The following is a 23,178-nucleotide window of genomic DNA, read 5'->3' as shown; positions in this document are numbered from 1 at the left end:
GTAACGGTACTAATTTTATTTTCTTAAAGGGAACTACTCTATTTTCTACACAAACATGCAGTAGTGAATAAATCCCTCCGCGTATGTTTGACGTCAGGAAGAGAATCCGGTCGTAGAACTTGGCCATATACACCATGTGCCAACCCCAATAAAACTGTAAAAGACCGGGTATAATAATAATAATACTGATAATAATAATAGGGCCTAATAATAATATACGTTATTTTATTGATGTATGATCCATAAAACTTGAATTATTAAACATATATGTGTATAAGTAAGTTCTTCCCTTTCCATCTCTCTTTCCAAACAAGAATATGAAAAATAGATTATTTATTTACAAACATTCGTAATTATTTTGAAGGGGAATCATGTATGCATTAAACAACTCGCTTTTCTGCAATCCCATTATGTGCGCAATCCCGTTATGTAAAGTCTACTTAAATCTGAACGAATATCTTGTTTTTCATATTACGTACATTAGGAATTGAGCGTTAGAACGTTCATCACAAGGTCATAGTTTTCTGTGCATAGCCTACAACGCGCTGACCGGGGGCAACGCAGTCGTTTGGCTTGACTGCCATGTTTGCAGCAAACCTCTCGTCGTGGCCAGCATCTTTGATAGGCCTGGTGTAGATAATATTAATAAATAATTAATCACTAATTAATTAGTAATTATTAACATTTTATTTTCTAAAGTTATATCAACTCCTTGAATACGGAATGCCCGTTTACAGTGAAAACGTTAATTTATTATTATTATTTTATTATTATTATTATTATTATTATTATTATCATCCTGCCTCTAACAGTGCTAACCACGCGTCACCTCGGGCAGAGCAGCAGTCGCTTAGTAGGCCAAAGTTCCCCAAGGGTCTTGGCCTGCTGGGACGAATACTGCCGAACCAGTTGACCTGCTAAGAGAGTGCAACGTGGTCAACGGACGGCTTGCTCAGTCGTCTTGCTTGGCTTCTTGACCGTATCCTCAGTCTCTCATTTCAGACAGCTTCTCGGTTGATCTTATACGGCTAAGAGAGCCGCTTTACGGTAGGCTTAGTCAGTCCTTAGACGAGCCGGCAATCGAACCCGGGGCTCCCTAAAAAAAACAGACACGCTGATTAATACTCCGCCTTCTCCTGCCTCGTAATGTTAGATATTCATACACTTTCTATCGCTTTGAACATGTGTGTCCAGTCGCACCAGCCAGGATGTTCATATGCATTCATTTATTTACACGATAATTGGCCAAAATATGTAAATACATTTCCTATTATTTTCTAAAGGTACACAAACTCCTTTATTACTGAAGGCTCTTTCACAGTGAAAACGTTAACATTAATGTGAGTGCATAAGCGTATGATATTAACATAAACTAAACTAATCAATGACGACAAAGTCCGGCTCCATGACTAAATGGTTAGCGTGCTGGCCTTTGGTCACAGGGGTCCGGGGTTCGATTCCCGGCAGGGTCGGGAATTTTAACCATAATTGGTGAATTTCTCTGGCACGGGGACTGGGTGTATGTGTCGTCTTCATCATAATTTCATCCTCATCACGACGCAGAGGTCGCCTACGGGAGTCAAATCAAAAAGACCTGCATTTGGCGAGCCGAACTTATCCTCGGACACTCCCAGCACTAAAAGTCATACGCCATTTCATTTCATTTCAATGACGACAAACATTGACGTCAAAACAATATTTATTCTATATTCAGAGTTGGGTAGTAATTCAGTTATGTTTTATTACAACGTAACTCCATGTAGGCCTACACACCTCTTATATTCACAGTTGAGAAGTAATCGTAACGATTACTTTATAGTACCGTTAACTTTTACTTGTAATCGTTACTTTTATAAAATGTAATTTTTACTCGTAGTTTACTTCTTGAAATACAATTATAATCGTTAGAGAATTACCTTCTAATAACCGATTTACATCACATCGATACCTTGGCTCCTAAACTATTCTACCTAGAGATATGAAATTTTGCACACTCATGTATGACTGTACTGCGATACCAAAACTCAACTCTAGAATTTTTAATGTTGCTTCTAAACTGTGTTTTATAAACTTTTTTTGTTGCTAAAAGTTACAATATTTTAAAATTAAATTTTAATTTATAACTGAAGACATACATATTTATCAAATGTTAAAATTCTAGAGTTTCAAGACTTTCATGCATCTATGAATGTGTGGTGATAGTTTAGGAGCAGTAGTACCAATACTCAAGTAGTAATGTGTACCAACATGACGACATGTTTCAATAAGATCTTGAAAAATTTCTCATATTCAACAAAATTCCTTACAAGAAACTAGAAGTCTAAATACTATAAATTGCAATCCATTAGAATCAGAAGGGCTTTGACTTGAGATGGTAAAATTGGTGCATTTCTAGCTTTCATGTTATAGATATTGTGAGAAATGTTATGGTAAGTTTCAGCATTATTTCAGTGGGCGCTCACGTACTTCTGCCATAAGCGAAAATAAATATTATTGCCTTGGAACTTCAAAATGAGTTTCCCATAATTTTTATTTTAGTAACTGACTTTTACCATTTCAAACAATTTGCCATTTACTTTACAAAATAATCGGTTCTTGAAATTCTCACTGCTAAGCCTAGATCTGTTGGGGGAAAGTACGTCTTTCCATTTGTTGAAATGGTGTTTTGCAGAGGCACGAATACCTGTGTTTTATTTTAAGGATATCCTTAGCATTGATGGATATTGTAGAATAAGTACTGGAGGTGTAAGAAAGTATGGTACCTTATCCAGCACTGGTAAGCTAAATTACGAGTAAAAATTACATTTTGTAGAAAGTAACGATTACAAGTAAACATTACTCAAAGTAATCGTTACAAGTAATTGAATTATATTTACTCAATTTCCAACTCTGGATATAAGAGTTGAGTACATGGGGTTATGTTGTAATAAAATATAGCCTAAACGTTTGTTACCTGCAGCAGCGAACAGAACATTAAGCCACCAGAGCCGTAAACAAGGTCCTGTGGTCCTGGATTAATGAAGGTAATACGAACTTCATGATACACTGTACTGTGGTAAATGCTATAGTTATCTGGTTGGAACTGGATTAACTTATAGCCTACATTTGTCAGTATTGTGATGGCGACAGATTACTTGAGCCGGGAATGCATAGACTCTGTGTGTGTGTGTGTGTGTGTGTGTGTGTGTGTGTGTGTGTGTGTGTGTGTGTGTGTGTGTGTGTGTGTGTGTGTGTGTGTGTGTGTGTGTGTGTGTGTGTGAAACCACAGTCCTGCATCAGACAGAGAAACAATTCGACAAGGTTAAGTTCGGTGTTCCTTTATTCATGACCTCTTTGACTATTGGTATTTACATTACTGTGAAGCAGAGTTCAACCAATCAGAGACGATTTTTAATAAGCCAGTGCAGAAAGTAATTGAAGTACCGTAAAATGTCATTTTCCGTACTCTTGAGTATGGGAAGAAGGCAATTGCTTCATAGAATGAAATAAAAATGATTTTATCAGTTTAGTACGTACGTTCGTGTAGAACTGTCCTTTTTCAACTTTAATGCCATTCATGATACTAAATATTATTTTTATCCACACATAAAAGAAAATAATTCTATAAATAACATAATAATGATAACTTGCAAGGTTTTCATTTCTCGGAACGTGAAAATATGCTATATGAATGATACTATACTTAAAATGTACACATTTAAATTGATGAGCTACTTGTTTACATTTCTTATTGGATGTATGAGTTCTTCCGTATAGACAACTATGCTTTTTAAACAAAATTATCAGTTTATCATCAAACGACTCGGTTTCAGCATGTTTTTTAAAAGTTTGTTCCTACATGGTGCCATAGGGATCGTGTTTCTTTCTCGAATTTTATCAGCGTGAACATGAAAGCTTGGAGTCTTGAGTCTTGAGTTTACGTTCACGTTTCCCTTACGTATTTTATTATGAAGGATTTCATTAAATAACATGGGTACAAAGTTTCATATTTACGTTGCGTTTGAGTTTAATGTTTATTCTGAGTCGGTCTTGACTTCGAAAATATTGAGGTGGGCCTGTACAGCAAAAGATGGGAGCCAAATAGCCGTTCTGTATCATCAAGAATGTTCGAAAGCTTGAGTGAAAAACAGCTCCAGTTATCTACTTCTTTGTTTTGCTCTGTAAACTGAACTCCCCGCAGCGGGCTACTTGTTTGTTAGGGTTTGGAACAAATCGCTTGGAAGCGGGTAGGTAGTTATCGGGCCCAATGAGCCGTTCACCGCCTCATTGAAACCTACACACAGTTTCACACATTTCTACACCCCCGCATCCACTTCACTGAACAACAATCATCATTAGAACTCTCCAATTTCTGAAGACCGCACCAGTGTTTCTGCTACCCTTACTTTCTGTTTCTCCCATTGAAGAGCTCGGACACCCTCCTAAATAGATCAGGTTGACGATTCTATCAAGAAAGATTTGGAATGTCTTAGTTTTTTATTTAAATAATATGCTAAGGAAGAATAGTCCAATATTCGTCAGCTTACAGGACTTAAAGGAAATAAAATATGCGATAAAGATATTTCCCTGGGGACCAGTGATAAAAATGTGGTCCTCTGGATCCCCAGTAAACGGGTAGAAATGCAGTAGAGAAAGTATAAACTTGTCCATTTGGTCCACGATGTCGATATGTAAAACATCTCCAGAGACACATTTGATGTTTACCCGACGAATTGAATCGCTCAACAGAGTTTAGATTTCTCTGTCATGTGGTGGAGTAAAACAGAACGTCGAAATAGACATGGAGGCAGCCTAAATGGCGTGGTATCAACATCTCTAAACACAATAGCTAAAAGACGTTGAGAGATCTGAATGCATTATCGATCCAGCTATGAGATTCGAATCTAGCAACCGATGGAAGTGAACGATGAGAAAGGGAAAGTGTATGCCTACAGTCCGGCCGTCCGCTATTACCTCCAAAAATACAAACTCAAGAGGACTGAAATTGTCGGACTCATTGCTGGAGCAAGGAGAACCACAACATCTTACTTTAAAGCCACCATTCGAAGGTTACATATCCCTAACGGTATTTTGAAGAAAATACTCCTTGCAGCCCTGAAAGGATCCGTTGCAATAATCAGGCACCAACTACGTTAACAATGACTTCTTCTATTGCAAACGACTGAAACAACACAGTGTTGAGCGACCAGCAATCTCCAATGCCGGATATAAACGTAACACTTTCTGCAGCTATGCGCATGTAAGCCTACTCCTAAATCGTGATGTTTCATTTTCATTGATATTATTTATATGCAAATATTTCACTTTGTCCAATGTGCCAGCCCATAATTGTGTGAATTAATAATAATAATAATAATAATATAGAATTCAAATGTCCGGGCGGGTAATTAAATACAATGGAAAAATAAAACAACACACATATAAAAGCAGCTTAGATGACAGAAAAGAAACTGAAGATATATTTGCACAACAGTAAACTCCAAATGACGATAATTTAAATGAATATAAATGCCTTAATGAAAAGAAAGTTATATGTATTAGGTCAACTAGCAAAGACTTACGAGGCAACTGCAGGTGCTATATTCAACATCCAGAAAATCATAAATTTCCAACTATTGGTTTGTATGTATGTTTGTTGAGTGCTCAGCTCTGAGGCTGGTTTGGACCTCAACAGGTCCGCCATCACCCGTCAGAGATAGCCCAGGCATAGCTGAAGAGGTGGACTAGGAAAATGAGGAGTGAGGTAGTTTCCCGTTGCTTTCATCACTGAGCCAGAAGTTGCTTTTACATCTCAGTCTGCCAAGCCCACTGAAATGCTCGCACCAACCGACTCTATGAACATTTTCACACCATTAATAGCAGGGACTGGCTAAATAAGGAATGGCATTACTAACATACTCATACCTGGGTCACTGTATCAACGAAAGTAAAATTTGTTCTAGCCCTCACCAGAAGACATAGTGCACTTTAAACAATAGATCTTTCCAGCAAAGGCATACAGTTGTCATAATGTGGCGGATATGGAAGTCATAAATGAATTCTAATTCTAATTTTTTTGCTAGTTGCTTTACGTCGCACCGACAAAGATAAGTCTTATGGCGACGATACTTCTATTACACCCCAGTATAAAATGCTCCCTGGTCATCACTTAGACTATAGGAGGAAGACTGATTTTAGCTCTTGTTTACGCGCGAGAGAGATAAGGAAATGCAGTTTCTGTTAGAGACCACAGGGAAAGATTAAAATATAGCCTTGGCATTTTCCATACTCTTTTATTATGATGTCATTAAGGTCATTTAATGTTACGTAAGGTGATCCGTGTGTAATTGGATTACGTACGCCTCTCGACTCTTGGAGAGAACTGAACTGGCAACTACACAGAACACGACTGTTACTGAAAGGACGTATACCAGGAAAAAGGAAACAACCGTAAGATCCTGCAGACTTGTGAACATATTTATCCCACTAGTGCTACTTCAAAACTGTAAACGGCATGTGTGTAATTCCGCATTTCTTAAATTACCTAATTTCTTCATCTAGAGTATAAGCTTTGCAACACGAGAGATTCTCATACTCGCAATATTGAGTTTGACGGATATTAACAAGAACACTTCTGTTTTAATTCCCTTGATTCTACTTACATTATCAGGGTTGTTGGACGTACGATGTTTTTCCATAAGAAACTTGTTCAGATTTTTATGGCGGATGTTTCTAGTCTTAATCATCATGCAATATTGTCTTGTTCATTCTTCTTCTTTTTAGACACGATATAGAAGTGAAACGTTCTTTTTAGCAGAAGTGAATAAGAAAGAAACTGTTTCAAAAATTACATATATACCTTAGGATTGCTGCCTGTTATGAACTGTTCATGGATTAAACCAATCCTGCACCATTTTCTCTCTTGTCACACGCTAGATGAAAATATACCTTTCGCCGATGTCTGCCTCTTCTTTCTTTCTTTTTCTTAGTGGTTTAACGTCGCACTAAACCATCGACGGTTTTCCGCGACGCAAGGAATGGCCGCAGCATTTGCCTGGTGTGAAAATTGGAAACCACTGAAAACCATCTTTAGGGCTGCCAACGGTGGGAATCGAACACCCTCCATCTCACGAATGCAAGCTCAGTTACGCGAACCTAACCGCGCGGCCAACTCGCTCGGTCTGCCTCATGTTGTGGCTGTGATAGGCGCGGAAGCTCTTTAGATATGAATGAAGTTGAAAAAAAATCCGACTTTTCTAGCTTCTAGAAAAAAGCAATAGCGAACTACCATACTCATCATCCAACTTGATATGTCTCATAAAGGTTGTCATGCGATTTGAGATGTCCCTGTAATCACGTAACCTTCGGCGGTGCCTTTTGAAGACTATAGAATTAATTATCACAGAATACAAGCTAAACTGCATAATTGCTCACCATTTACGATTCTAGTTATTAATCTTTAAAGGAGGAAATAAGTCACACGACTATTTTCTCATTATGAATTTTGTTTTAAAGATATAGGCCTACATTTTTCAAGAACATATGGTTTATTCACGTGACAAATATTGGCAAAGGGTGGCATTGTATTATTTCTAAATAATGTTTAACTTAAAATAAACATAATACAGTAGGCCTATATGTTTCATGGAGTGTTATCATTAATTAACCTCCCTGACAGCATTAGAGATCATATTCACGTAGGAAATTTAAGGTGGATTGTCGAAATCTCATGTTGAATGCAAGGAGCTGACTAAATGAGCACGTGAATGGGCATATTTCTTAAAACGTTCACAATATTTTGCTAGTTACAGGTTTATACTACACTTTCTTGTTTCTATTATGACACTGTAAATTTTATCATTGTTATTTTCATTTTTATTGTCATGTTGTAGGCTTACATCCTATACGTAGTGGTTTATCAGTGTTACTATATTACATTATCTCGTGGTTTGTTGCTGTGTTATTAATGTTATTAATGTTGAACATCGTAAATGCAGTGGTTAGGTGTAAGAGAGGATCTAGCACCTTAAATTCGCCACGAATAAAGACTCTGTCTGTTTGTCAGTCTATCTAACAAAGAAATAACGATAGGCAGAAATGTTCCCAAACATTATTAATAGTTAAGTAGCCTACTTGTTTGGGTTAGTTAGAAGATACTATAATATTTGTTCGTGTAATGTTCACAATTTCGAACATACATTTTAAAAAACTTTCCGCTCATAAAGCCCATTTTGGGTCTTGGCATACCAAGAAGACAGCTGTCCAATCGCGTAGCCTGCATGTATTGGAGGGTTACGTGGTCAATATGCCGAAATTCTCGGTCATATTACTGGGGTTTGGTGATCGAGTCCATTGCCTCTTAATCAACAGTTCCTCGTCCGACTCGTTGGCTGAACGGTCAGCGTACTGGCCTTCGGTTCAGAGGGTCTCAGGTTCGATTCCCGGCCGGGTCGGGGATTTTAACCTTAATTGGTTAATTCCAATGGCACGGGGGCTGGGTGTATGTGTTGTCTTCATCATCACTTCATCCTCATCACGACGCGCAGGTCACCTACGGGTGTCAAATAGAAAGACCTGCACCTGGCGAGCCGAACCCGTCCTGGGATATCCCGGCACTAAAAGCCATACGCCATTTCATTTCATTTCAACAGTTCCTCACTTTGTCTCATGAGACTGAGTGAATTCCGATGCAGGTATCAGTATAGTATTCCGTGAACTGGTCGAGAATCGAATCTAAACTTCCGGGTGAGAAGTAGGTACACTACTCTAACATCACGGGGCTGGTGGGTATAATTTAAATGGTGTAAAACCAAAAATATAAACCTCTTACTAGACACTATGCTGAAAGAATGCATTTCCCCTTGACAAAATACAGTATCCTCTCAAATTAGTGCTGATAAAAAAAATCGGTAAGGGTTTTCCCTGAGATCGAGCGGGTGTTGTCTGCGGGGTTCGTGTCGTGTAAGTTGTTAGCTTGCATTCGGGAGATAGTTGGTTCGAACTCCGACCTTTCCTAAAAAAAATAGGTTTTCCTGAGATCTAAAACTTATAACATAAGAAGAAAAGTTGTTTTTTGTTGTTGTAGATGAAGACTAAGTCGCAACTTATGTTTTTTTCTTTTCTTTCAGGCGTTCGTGGCGACGGGTACCAACATGCAACTGGTCTTCAATCCGAGTAGTAACGGCTACAGTATGACAGACCCGAGTCGTGAATGTGACTTCGACAAGGAGCACGGGAAGGTAAGACACATTTTGTATATCTCTTTTCTGAACCAGACATTGAACGCTGAAATTATGCTCTAAAAGAGTTTCGGTAACATATTAGTAAATATGTTCTTAAATTCCCTGCTCAGGGATTAGACTGCACAATCGATGGTGAGAGTCTAAATTAACCTAGTCACTATGAATGAACAGTATAGGCTTATCTATATGAGGGCTTCAGAACCTTAGAGGACAAAGTTAATTTGACAATATTTAAATAAATGAATTAAGTAAGTTTTTAATGGTTTCTCTGAAGTGGTAATATAATTATAGCCTATATAATTTGCTAGTGGGTTTAACATCGCACTAACACATCAAGGTTTATCGGCGATGGAAGGATTAGAAAGGGCTTGGATTGTGAAGGTAGCAGCCATGGCCTTATGTAAGGTACAACCCCAGCATTTTCCTGGTGTTAAAATGGGAAACCACGAAAAACCATCTTCAGAACTGCCGACGGTGGCATTCAAACCCACCATTTACCGAATGCAAGCTCACAGCTGCGCGACTCTAACCGCACAGGCCAATTCGTTTGGTAATCTATATATATAAAATAAGAGTTTTGTCTGTACATTGCTCAGAATTTAAAAAGAATGGCATTTCTGTATCATTCGTGTTCACGTAACAAGGAAATTAACTTTTTACTTTTCCGTAATGTCTGTCTATCTGTCTGTCTGTCTGTCTGTCTGTCTGTCTGTCTGTCTGTCTGTCTGTCTGTCTGTCTGTCTGTCTGTCTGTCTGTCTGTCTGTCTGTCTGTCTGTCTGTCTGCCTGCCTGTCACGAGACACGTGAAAACGGCTGAAGAGGATTTAATTAAAATCGGTATGTTAAGTCGGAGAATGAGCCACTACAATCTAGGCTATAAGTAATTTTATTCACGCTTAGCGAAATGGTAGTTTTGGGGAAGGCCTGAAATGTAATTCTCAAATATTTGTTATTAGTGGTCCTATCGATAAATACCTGCAGAACTAAAGTTATATAGAATTAAATTTCTGATCATTTATGTCTTATACATTTTTACCGTATCGGCTATAACAGAGATATTCATGAAACGCCAAGCCACGAAAAAATGGGTAAACAGAATTGAATGAAAATCGGTATATAGAGTCGGCGAATAAGAAACTCCAGCCTAAGCTAAAAACAATTTTATTCACCATGGATGAAATGGTAGTTTAAGGGAAGGCACCTAAAGTGTAATTCTTACATATCTATGTTTTTGGTCGTATCGAAAAGTACCACATGACAGAATTTATAGAGAATACAATTTCCGATCATTTATGTTTTATTCAGTTTTACCATTCTGACTATGATAAGAGTGGTATTTCAGAGTCGGAAGAAAACTAAATGTGAAGGCCTACATTATCGAAAGCTCATAAATTGATCAACAATAACATTACATTGACCATTGTTTGTATTGATGTTCTTTGTCTCTTATGCTGCCACTCATCTCCGATAGATGGGATTACTGCTGTGAACCGAGTAAAACAGCCTGCCTGAATATTGGCGGGAAATAGCAGGGGAGTTAGACAACTTTCTTCTCTAGCATACCATTCCTTTGGTCCGTATGTTTGGTGACTTCTCCGTCGCATTTCTAGAGCAACGTTAAGAGCTATGCAATTTAATACAATCTTACTCACAACGTGTACTCTACCTAACCTAGAATTCTGTATGCAATGTAGAATTCCGTAGCGAAGCACGGGTACATCAGCTAGTGTAAATATAAATACGGCAATAAACAGGGGAAGCTATTCATTTTTTACTGCTCTACATTTACAATTTACAAATCAATTAAACAATTAAAACAATATTACATGCAGTGTTTAAATCCAATAGGGATTCGAATTCTGAATAAGGAACATATTTTCACTAAAAGATTCAAAAATCATTACTAATAATTGTTAGCTAGGTATTTCAATAATGGTCATTTTTTGTGATTTTTCTTCTTCTTATTATTATTATTTTTCAGTTTTTCTCACACCTTTGGGGGCGCATGTGTGAACTGCGTCGTACATGTTCTGGTACGGTTTTACGGCCGGATGCCCTTCCTAACTTGTATTTAGTACAATATTCTGGCCACATGTCATAATCACTATTATGACAGCATGCAGCAAGAAAGTGAGGTTATGAAAGTACGTTTCATCAGTCACAAAATGTATTCTTCTTCATTTCTTACCGCCTTTTCCCACAAATGTGGGGTCGCACATGTGGAGTTGGCCCTGTTTTACGGCAGGCAGATGTAATCACTATTGCGTGTTTCTGTTGTGGTTGGTAGTGTTGTGTGTTGTCTGAATATGAAGAGGAGAGGGTTTGGACGGACACAAACGCCCAGTCCCCGAGCCAGAAGAATTAATCAGAAGCGATTAAAATCCCCGACCCGGCCGGAATCGAACCCGGAACTCTCTGAACCGAAGGCCAGTACGCTGACTATTCAGCTAATGAGTCAGGCAGTCACAAGATGTATTCGTTTCCCAAATTATGAAAATAGATATAGGGCCTGTATCCAAATGCACGTAATGTGTATTTTACAAAAGACATAAATTTAGTCCATTTGTAGTGTATTTAATTTCCCTGTGTGCAGGGGAGTACTCAGATAATAATAATAATAATAATAATAATAATAATAATAATAATAATAATAATAATAATAATAATAATAATAATAATAATAATAATGTATACTTGTTAGTGTCATGGATGAGGTGAGATGAATTTATATAGCATGTTTTTACGGTTGGATGCTCTTTCTAATGCCACCTCAGTCGAGGAGCTAATGAAGGTGATATGAAAAAATGAAATGGCGTATAGCTTTTAGTGCCGGGAGATCCCAGGACGGGTTCTGCTCGCCAGATGCAGGTCTTTTGATTGGACTCCCGTAGGCGACCTGCGCGTTGTGATAAGGATGAAATTATGATGAAGACAACACATACACCCAGCCCCCGTACCAGGGAAATTAACCAATGATGGTTAACATTCCCGACCCTGCCGAGAATCGAACCCGGGACCCCTGTGACCAAAGGCCAGCACACTAACCATTTAGCCATGGAGCCGGACATGAAGTTGACATGAATGATGGTGAATGAAGGTGGAAGGAGTCAGCTGTGGTCTGTGAATAGGAACTGTCACAGCATTTGCCTGGAAGTGAAAATGGGAAATCACAGCAAAACCATTCTCAGGACAGTCAACAGTGGGGCTTCAACTCACGCGTCTCTCAAATGCAGAGCTTGGCTCCGTAAATCCCCAAATCCCACTCCCCTGGATATGCGGCTGCCTGAGTGCATATTTATGATACTTGGTAAGAATTATCTTATTACAGTCTTAGAAATGTTTTTTAGATGATGCCTTGTCTTGAATTTTATTGTTGTAATTATGTAAGCAAAGTGGTTAATATATTGACCAGTGCACACTCAGTGGGGAAATAATCCTCAATGCTCTCTAGTAAATGTTCTTATCACCCCAATTCTCATAAACAATCAATGCATTGACTCAGATTTAGCTGAAAACTAAAACAGCCTAGTTGTACTTCCTCTTAAAACAATAATCACCACCACAATCACCACCATCTCAGTGACGTGATATTTAAGCAAATAAGTGATATATAAGAGCTTTGCCCTATAACGGGAATGTAGATTGCAACAATATAATTATATACACATCGGCTTACCTGAATAAAGGACATATTTGCAACTGATGTACCGTAAATGTCTTTTTGTTAAAGATCTAATATGTAGATTGCAACAATATAATTATATACACATCGGCTTACCTGAATAAAGGACATATTTGCAACTGATGTACCGTAAATGTCTTCTTGTTAAAGATCTAATATGTAGATTGCAACACTATGCTTATTGCAGCCTACACATCGTCTTCTAGAGATTACAATAAAGGACGTATTTGTAGTGTGCTGATATTGCATTTTTTCAATTGGCTTCCTTCAAATTAATTTCAACTAAAATATGAGTCGTAAGGCTATCCTTAGAGATCGTATCAACAATTTTGGAGTGAACCTCGCTTTTATATCATGGTCCCTATGGAAATTATGGACAAAACTCACTACGTTTTCTGCATTTAAACGATCCCTCATGACATTGAATTGTTTTTGGCACCAGTTAGTTTAACAAATTTTATTAAAATAATATTTGGAGTCTTATGAACTTGACAAAGGCGGTCATATTTGATTAACTTTTTGAAATTCACTAATACAATAGTGTTAGTCTATGTTTAACATCGAACATGAACAAACATGTTTAACCGACCTTCACTCCGAAAGTGTAGGAAGGGACTTCGCAAAATGTCGATATTTCATGGCAGTATGGGTCGTTTCACTTGCAAACGACTATCACGCCTGAGTTTAAAATTATGAAGGTTTCTCTTCGTGATTATTAGTGTCAGTGTAGGAACTAATACATAATTACGTGTGGTTATTGCTTGCCTGATGCAGTCCTTGTGAGACAAACCCTCCAACAAGGATGGGCGGCGTATGTAGTTTATAGGAAACTGTTCGTTAATGTGGTATCGAGTGTCGTGAGTGTAGTGTAGTAATGGCAGGAACAGTCTTCTAGCCAAGAGAATTAGCAGATTGCAATTTAAATCTCGTGACCTAGCCGGGTATCGGACCCAGGACCCCGAAGCCGGAAGATCAAGACATGACAGTCAGTTTCAAAGTCGGAGTTCATGATATCGTAGTTAGGAATCAAGGTTTAACATACAGTCTTACATCCTTTGTTGATAAACGTCGTAGTGAACGATGATTGCGGAAGTTTTCTTCTTCCTCTATTATTATTATTATTATTATTATTATTATTATTATTATTATTATTATTGTACATTTCATTTCGCGGTCATGTTATTTCAAAACATTTTTTCACGGAGAGTTTCTCTATCAGAAATCACTGTACCTTTCATCTGTAGGCTACTTATACATTCTCAACTCCAAAATGCTATATGAAAACATTACCCCAGACGGCCTAGCTAGATTATAATTCAGATTTGAGTCTTCTGTTCACGAGCGTACTTGCGATCTATTAGCGTCCACATACCAGTGCTGTGAGGAGTTACCCTCCCCATTCCGTTTCCCCAATGTAGCAGGGAGATGACGTCATGGCAGGAGCATCGCGACGCCGATCGATTCAGGGGACGACTGGTCGCCATTTTGTTTTGTGGCTGCTGCAGCCCTAGTAACATGGATGTCATTTCAGTACATTTTTTAAATAATTATAGAATTTTATATTTTAAGGACGAATGAATTCGTTTTCTTATGTTCCACGAGTTTTACGTTGGTCAACTTCTAGAACTTAGGCAAATTTTGTGCATAGTGAATAAGGACCTCGTAATCTAACTCCTAAGTTATAACTTAAAAAGGAAAGAAAAACATGAATATTTGATTCGTGTTTGAATATTACAATCAATTGTAGATACAGTATTTTAATGGCCTAGCTAAGTCCTTGCAGTAAGTTTATTTGTCGTATCGTGCCCAATGATTTATTTCGAAACGGAACATTTTCACTTCAGAAGGTGAGGCACGCGGTAAAAGTAATACGTGACAATTCCACAATAAAAATTATAATATTAGCTATAGTTCCATCTATCTGTTCCCGTCAGTTTTTCCTTTCCTAATTTTATTTGGTTAAAATGTATCTTATTAACTTTTTTCTGTGTTTTAATCGAAGGCCTGTAGCTGTAAGGATGCCTATGGGAGAAAAACGAACCTATCTGACTGCAGCACTTCTCGTTATTTCTCATTTTTACAGTAGGCAAATGTATCTTACGGCCAAGGCCACTACTTTTCCTTCGTTTTGTATGGCATAGTCATAAGCACAAAGATAAACAACAACAAAAAAGAGATTGAAGAATTGACTGCAAATTCCAATGATACGAACGAAGGAATCATCCTCCGGTTTGGATCTGATAATAAAATAAAATATGCAATTGAAAGTAATACTGTGGAAGTCTTCTCTCTATTAAAAGATATACTTGAGTCTTATCTTTATTGAAGCTGTAACAGGAGTCCCAGGAACTTGTAGATGGAGGTTAGTATCGTTGCATATCGTCGTTGCCGGTACAAAACCTCCTATGTGAATATTTTAGCTTACAACTTTGGCCTGTAAGGTTCTGTCATCTAAGGTGCAATATTGTGTGAATATAGTCAAGGCATTCTCGCTCTTCATAATGTATGTGCTGCGGGTCAGTATATCTCCAAAAATATTATCACATAGGAGGTTTTGTCCCGGCAACGACGATATGCCAGAATAGTGTAGATAACTCATTTAGCTCATTGAAAAACGTATTTTCAGTACACAGTTCAGATATCATAGTCATCATTGTTTGTTTTTGTAACCTACATCTTGTGACAGTTTCAACCTTCCAAATGATCTCATTTTCTCAGTTGCGCTGTGGAGGGCGACAGAACTCAGGGATGGACGCAGTTCGACCCCATGTCAATAAGTGAAGATGTACGCATCAACATGGCCAATATGCAGATTCACTTCACCCAAAGAAATGTGATTTCATTTTAAAAGTATAAAATTCTTAGTTGTGAGATATCTTTGTATTTTACTTCGAGAAAGTAATTGGGAAATTTATAGACGTAACAAGATTGCCGTAAGTCGTACGCGACCTGCGCCAGAACCTCCTATACTCGTGAACGGAAATAATTATTCATCAAAAATAGTTGTTATAATAACCCTAGCCTAATCATAAATGTTTTAAACAGCTAACACCGAGTTTTAATAGGGAAGACTGTTTTCAATTTTTGCCGGTGCCCTGACAGCAAGCTTTTATTTATGCCGGTACGGCGTGCCAGCTCAGCTACAGCAATGGCTCTAAAATTTTCGTGCTAGCACATGATGGTGTTCCATATCCTAGAATCAAAAAGTCTAAGCTGGGGTTTAATTCAGCAACCATATGGATGGTAGCCGGTCTTTTTCGAGGGTATCTACGTGTCTTTCATCATCCCAGGTGGCCAGTCAAGCATCGTAGCGAGGAGATGGGCGTTGAGGATTCATTCAATAGCTCTTGACATGGATGTCCGCCATTTTGCTACATGTTGACCAGTATTAAGTATGTGAACTGGTTTATTCCCCCGAGCCAATGGTAAGCGGATCTCTTCCCAACACATCTGCTTTCTATTGCGACTAGACATGACAATGTCAGTAATCCGGTCATGAGAGGGAGAATCGCCCTTCCAGCCCCCGCCTCTTCGCAGCATCACATAGCATGGCGGGAACGGTACAGAAACTAATCCGCATTTATTAATAAGTTATATCGAGTTATTCATTAATTATTTCAGAAAACTCTGTAAATAATTCTGAATTTTGCATACATTTTGCATATATTCAGTGAAAGTCTTCGCATAATACTGTGTATGAACAAATGATTGAAGAATATATACAGTATAATAGGATCCCTAATGAAGTGGTGTAAGAGCAGGCCTTGACTTAATGAAACATTAATCGTCGGGTGAAATGAGATTGTCAGATATATTTTTACAGTTTGAATAGTTATATTAGATTTATCGCTTGCCTTTCGGACAAAGGAAAGTTGCTCATACCGCTTGTACTGGCGCTTGAAAGTCAAGGTTTTCATTTGTTCGGACTCGTGAAGTCGGATCGAACCAGAAATTGACTAAGCATATTAAGCAGAAGAACAAAATGTGAATCTAGTTGTCTAGGGATAGCGAGCCTGCCTCTTACCGGGACGCCTCGGTTTCCATTTCTGGTCAGTTCAGGGACTTTTATCTAGATCTAAAGCCAAAAATATCGGCAAAGAGCATTCGTCGCCTGACCATGCGTCACCTCGTAATCTGCAGGCCTTCGGACTCGGAAGCAGTCACGTGGTAAGACCATCAAGTCTGTTGTGCCGCAGCACTTGGATTTACTATATGAACATTTAAATCAATTTTGTTTGAGAAAAATACACAAATTATATTTACGCATAGAAAAATACTCGAGATATGTGCCACAGACTGAGTAAGAATACATAGGCCTAAATAAAGTTATTCACTAACACATACAAATTGATGTGAATTATGACCGTGTCAAGTTACATAAATGTACGTGTGTATTTTTACTCATTAAAAATTATGCATTTGTACTACTTGCGCACTTTTGACCCGGTGGTATCTTCTAAAAGAATTTTACTAGGATTTACGGAGTGATGGAACGAAAGAAATTCTGTTAGGAGAGATCCGTGTAATTTGGACCAAGGAACTTCGAATGAGCGTAACATCACTAACTTATGAAAATTGTATATTTTTTATGAAACACCGTATCCCTTATTTTCAACATCTAGGTTGAAAATAAATTAATTTTCGTGAATTTCGTGATATCAACTATACATTATTTCTATCCACGGACTTATGATCGGAGCTCGAGGCACAATCCCTAAATTTATTGTACAGCTATGGGATTCTCTCGGTCTCAACTGGACACGACTTCACGACTTCACTATCGCCGCAATACGAGGTTCGGTAAGCATTCTCCCCAATAATCTATATAACATTTGAAGAACCATGCATCATGCCACATTCCAAATTTATTCCTGAGTCCTGTGATGGTTATTTCTATCTGGCACACTAGCAAACTCACCAATAACTTAGAAGACAAAATACTGTCTAGTCGACATACTTTGTCCTTGTGGCAGCCTCTTCATGGGGGAAGTTGTATTAATCAATATGATATTGCAAAATTAGTTTGCGTTTAATTTGAATTAATCCCATGTCACTTTAACTGTGTCGTTCAAGAAAGAATGAGCGCGTGGTATTATATGATCCTCGCATTTATGTTATCACGCTTACTGTAAAAATATAATTCACATCCCATATAGATATAGACCTGTGAATACTCACAACAAACGTATCTATAGGTTCAATTGTGTCTGAGAAAAGTACCTGCGAGGAACTTATAAAGTACAATACCATGCTCCGTTTTTATCTTGAGTGGCCGCGCATTAAAACACTCTTAATGCATTTTAAACTAATTTCTTTTGACAACACCTCATTAAAATACAATAAGTGAACACCGGAGTGTATAGTATATAGGCCTGAATATCATTTTTCACAGTGGCACAATAACAGAAATATTCATGATCGGTTTCTGGGGAAATATAACAACTAAAAATAATCTCGCAACTGACCTTTGTATACAAATACCTCAGAGACATAAACATCTAACTGAATCTATCATAAACCAAACCAAATCAAGTGACACTACAGCCTTGATGGGCGTGGCCTACCAAGCGACCGCTGCTCAGGCTGGAGGCGTGTAAAGAGGTATGGGAGGTCAGCGCGACAAATCCTCTCAGTCGTTATTCTTGACTTTATAGACCACCTTCATCTACCATCCCCACCAAAAATCCAAGAAAAGTATAGCCCGAAATTCGGAGCTATTTTCCTTCACACTCCAAATTACATCATTCATACCAAACGTACAGAAAAAAAATACTGCTTTGCCGTGAGTGTAAGAAATTCAACACGAAAATATTTTTAACTCTAAAATACACACTCTTGAGCAGTCCAAATTACACGCAATGCCAAGTTAAAAACTACATATAAATATTAAAACTATATTTAACAGGCCAATATAACTTTAGCTGAACTTAATAAATTTTAATACTTTAGTACTTGCTAAATTTACGAAATACTCTCCTCTTTTCAATAGTAACTTCTCGGCGCACAATCCAACGAAAGAATTAGTTTTAAGGAAAGTGATAGATATATTTATCTTCTTTCCCCCTCGACCTTGGATGTCAGAGCAAAAATACTTGCAGGGTGAAGCTACTCAGGCATTTTGTTAACTATGCCCGAGGCAAGGGGATACAAAGTTTTATAGCAGTCCAGATTATAATCGGTACAAAATACAGACTGCCTCTTCTGGCCATATTAATCTAAACATAAGTAAAATTGGACTTATGCACTTTTACTCGAATGTCGCAGAATGAATCAACATCGATATCCCCATACGCCTTCAGCGAGTCTGGAATACTAACCCGCCGAGCATAGGTGACGACGCTTAGCGGGCCGGTATCCTCTCTTAATGCTAGTGATTACTGAACGGTGGGCTTCATATTATTTGTACTAACATTGTTACATTGTCTGATCGACCTGAGAATAGCTTGAAGTTCTCCTCCCTTCCTTTTATCCTACGTTTCAGCTATGCAACGATTATACGGCATATATCAAATTTATACGTGTCACTTCGTGTAGATCTCTCCTGGGAAAAAATGAAATAATACATCCTGTCCCAGATTGTCTGTCGCTCATTCCTATGATCGAGTCATAGACGAAAACACTAGGATAAGCAACATATTACGATAGGATGCCAGCTAATGATCAAAGATGTCAGTAGTTCCTAAGAGGGATTTTGATCATCAGCGAAAGTTTTCATATTTATAGGCTACCGACAGATTCATCTCATCTCACACCCCACCCGTAGAGAAATGGGACAAGAGTTGAACAAACAAACAAACAAACAAACAAACAAACAAACAAACAAACAAACAAACAATACATTTAGACATAATAATAATAATAATAATATTAATAAATTTATTGGTCAGCTGTCTGACGATGTAATCTTAACACCGATCTGTTTTCAGAAATGTTTCTGCACAGGAGGGAAAAATGAGTGGACTCAGCATATCTTATTCATAAGTTGCAGTTCGTCATCGTCATCGTGATTTATTCAGTCTTTCGACTGGTTTGCCCCGGTGATATGTCTTCTCCCTTTGACTAGTAACTGAGCAGCACATTTAGCCTCTTCATAGCTTCGCAGGCCGGTGTTCTGAAGGAATGAAAGTCATTGGCACAAGCAGGTAGAAACAATGGTAGGAGAGTACCCGAAATGATGAGATAAAGGCCACATTAGGAACGAACTTGATGAAGCTGTGCGTAACCCGATTCGATGGTGGAATCATGCGAGGCGAATGGAGGAGAATGAGTTACCTCGAAGAACAATGGAATTCAACATGGAGGGAAAGAGGAACAGTGGGAGACTAAATGAAATTAATTTCTGTATGATTTTAGGTTGTACGTTGTTCAAACAGAAACTTTTCATAAAATAACAAAATGCTCGAATTCGCATGGAGAAGTGCACATAGCCAACACTGAGAACCAGCTGGTTCTCCCTGATTTCCTGGCACACGAGAAAATGAAACATTTCCTAATAGAACCTGAAGTGTGTTGTGTGTTGGCGGCCCTTACGAATGTGAGCGATGACCATTCTATTACCTGGGATATCAGCACCTGGATGTAACGTCTCAATCACACAGTCGTCCCCCTCGCTACCTTGCTCCCATAAATCACAGTAGATCTGTTTTGAAAGCCGAAGAAATGCGCATGCAGAAACTTAAAACGTTGTAAACAGTAAGGGGCCGGAACGAGGCGAGCTGGGCCCGTGAAATTGATGAGGCCGGAGCTGACATGCGCAGTCGACCATGCGCACAGCTGCTCTCGCCACTTGACCAAGCTTGAGCCAATTCCGGAGGCTGAGAGATGAGGGCTTTTAAGAGCCTGGGTGGGCCCAGCAATGTTTAGTATTGCCTTACTGTTAAACACTTGTAATTAATATGTGACAATTTTATGGGAAAAATAAAATATGTTCCAAGCCAATATTATTTGTGTTAATTATTCTACCCAGAGGCCAGCTGTACTTCCTCTTAAAACAATAATCACCCACCACCACGTAAGGCTGGTTGGATCCTCAAGTATCACCACCAAAAGGTTATGCAGTTATTGAAAAACCACAACAACCTATGCTACTGCGACAATTAATACGTTTACATGGGGATTGAGATCGATTTGTGTACACTTACTGTATTGAATACGATCCCCGTTTACACGTGGTAGGATAGTTGAGTATCGTGTTGAATCCGCCAGGCTATATGGACGTATACGAACGATGCAGAATATTGTAGTAAAATCGATATCACCTCTTAGAATTTAAAAACGCCAAATGCAGTAGAAGTCCAGGAGATAACTTTCAGTTTTGAAAGTATGTGTAGTATTTCAAATGCAATTGGTGCAATACATGGAACGCACATTCCAATTTTACCCCCAACAGAAGGTTATCGTGATTTTGTTACTCGCAAGGGCTGGCCGTCTTATAATACGATTACAGTTGTTGGATCATTTATACAGGTAAATATATTTACTGGCTTATAATAATTGTTATTCCGACTGAAATTTGATGATGATTTCGTCAGAACAAACATGGAGTGTGTGCGCAGTCGTTTTCAGTACGATCTCAGTACAATCCGCGTTTACATGGAACTCAGCTCGAACCGAGTACGATACGATCCCAGATTTTACCGCGTCGATTTTGAGACTCAATCTGAACTGAGTCCCCGTTTACATGGCGTTTTCAATACGGGGAGTGTACTCAGATCGATCTGAATCCTACATGTAAATGTACTAAATGAGGAGTATGTGCTATGGTGAGTGAGTTGGTTTGCCATTTCTTTCGTCGCTGGACCAGAAAATGCTATTGCAGCAAGTGACACCTTTCACAACACCCAGAGGCAGTACTTATGCTCCAAATGTCAATGCTCAGCCCTACCCATACCAAAGCAGTTTCTGTTCTATGACAGTCATAAATGAAACTCAGGCTTCATTTGAAGTTGATCTGGGTTGTGTCAGAAACCAGGTGAGAAAAGAAAAAAAGAAAAATCTGCATCCATCAAGAAATAATCATAGGTACTTCGTAGTATTTTCCACGTTCGCGGGACCTCGACCGGTTTTCTGCAACCGACAAATGAAATGTAATGATGTGAAAATGAATCATTTTTGATATTAAGCAAAACTAGTAACTGGATAGTGCTTTTAAGCATGTGTACAACCATTCCTTTCTAGATCAGATGTAATGCTGTTAAAAGTTTCTATAACAGCGAATGTTGTAAATACCTAACAGCTTTTATCGGTGCGGAGTAAGGAATGATGCCATGAATATAACAGTTATCTGTTTACAAATAATATGATTTCACTGAAATCCGCTGCTTAGATACACTTATCTGCATGTTTGACATGGGCAGTTTTTACTGACCAGTCCTTTTTGACGTCGCTGTAATATAACTTTGTGAACTTATTCAATTAACCAATATCGAGCTCGATAGCTGCAGTCGCTTAAGTGCGGCCAGTATCCAGTATTCGGGAGACAGTAGGTTCGAACCCCACTGTCGGCAGCCCTGAAAATGGTTTTCCGTGGTTTCCCATTTTCACACCAGGCAAATGCTGGGGCTGTACCTTAATTAAAGGCCACGGCCGCTTCCTTCCCACTCCTAGCCCTCTCCTGCCAAATAGTCGCCATAAGACGTATCTATGTCGGTGCGACGTAAAGCAACTAGCAATTAACCAATTTATTGCGCTCTGTCTTTCAACAATCTTTACAAAAGTAGTCATTTTAGATGTTTTAATTTAAGGAAAGCAATAGATTGAAACACCTTTACGTGATGTCAGAGTGACAGTACGTTGTAGCAACAAAAAAAATGTTCACCTATAAATAATAGTTTGATTTATGAGGCGTTGTGAATACAGAACGGTAACTAAACAAATGCACGGTTTGAGGGGGGGGGGATGATTTGAACTCAACAAAGTACTTTCAAATTTTGTCTATGTTTGGAGATAAAATATTCACTCAGAAACTGTACAACTGAATCATCTTCTATTTTCCGTATTCTACATTTGTTGTTCTTGTATTACCTGGGCTAGACATTTCTTAAAAGGTTAACTTACATATTAAAGGTGTGCGTCTGTATTTGGTGTGGTTTTCACCGTTGAGCAGAGCTTGTATTGAGGACATATGGAACAAAAGGGGAGCCGAGAGGCGGAAATTTTAATTAAGGAAACCATAGAAAAGACGGTTATTCAAGAACTTTCTTCGCTTACGCTGCCTAAATCATCAACAATAGACTCCAAGTATGTGTATAAGAATAATTTCTGGGCATCAAATAG

The 23,178-nt window shown here is 38.4% G+C and overlaps 1 protein-coding gene across 6 annotated transcripts in view; it reads left to right on the top strand.

The window, feature by feature from the left end:
- The window catches only part of LOC136877020 (protein big brother), a 213,039-nt gene that overhangs the window by 39,473 nt on the left and 150,388 nt on the right, over positions 1–23,178 (top strand). For all 6 annotated transcript variants that reach the window (XR_010860698.2, XR_010860697.2, XR_010860699.2 and 3 more), the window contains exon 3: positions 9,108–9,218. Coding sequence is in view for 2 of the 6 variants with exons in the window: in XM_067150813.2 (XP_067006914.1) it covers positions 9,108–9,218 (111 nt within the window). In the remaining 4 variants the exon portion in view is untranslated. The remainder of the gene's footprint in view (positions 1–9,107; positions 9,219–23,178) is intronic.

The sequence above is a fragment of the Anabrus simplex genome, chromosome 7 (assembly GCF_040414725.1).
Source record: "Anabrus simplex isolate iqAnaSimp1 chromosome 7, ASM4041472v1, whole genome shotgun sequence".
NCBI lineage: Eukaryota > Metazoa > Arthropoda > Insecta > Orthoptera > Tettigoniidae > Anabrus > Anabrus simplex.
This window is presented reverse-complemented; position numbering and strand designations above follow the sequence as displayed.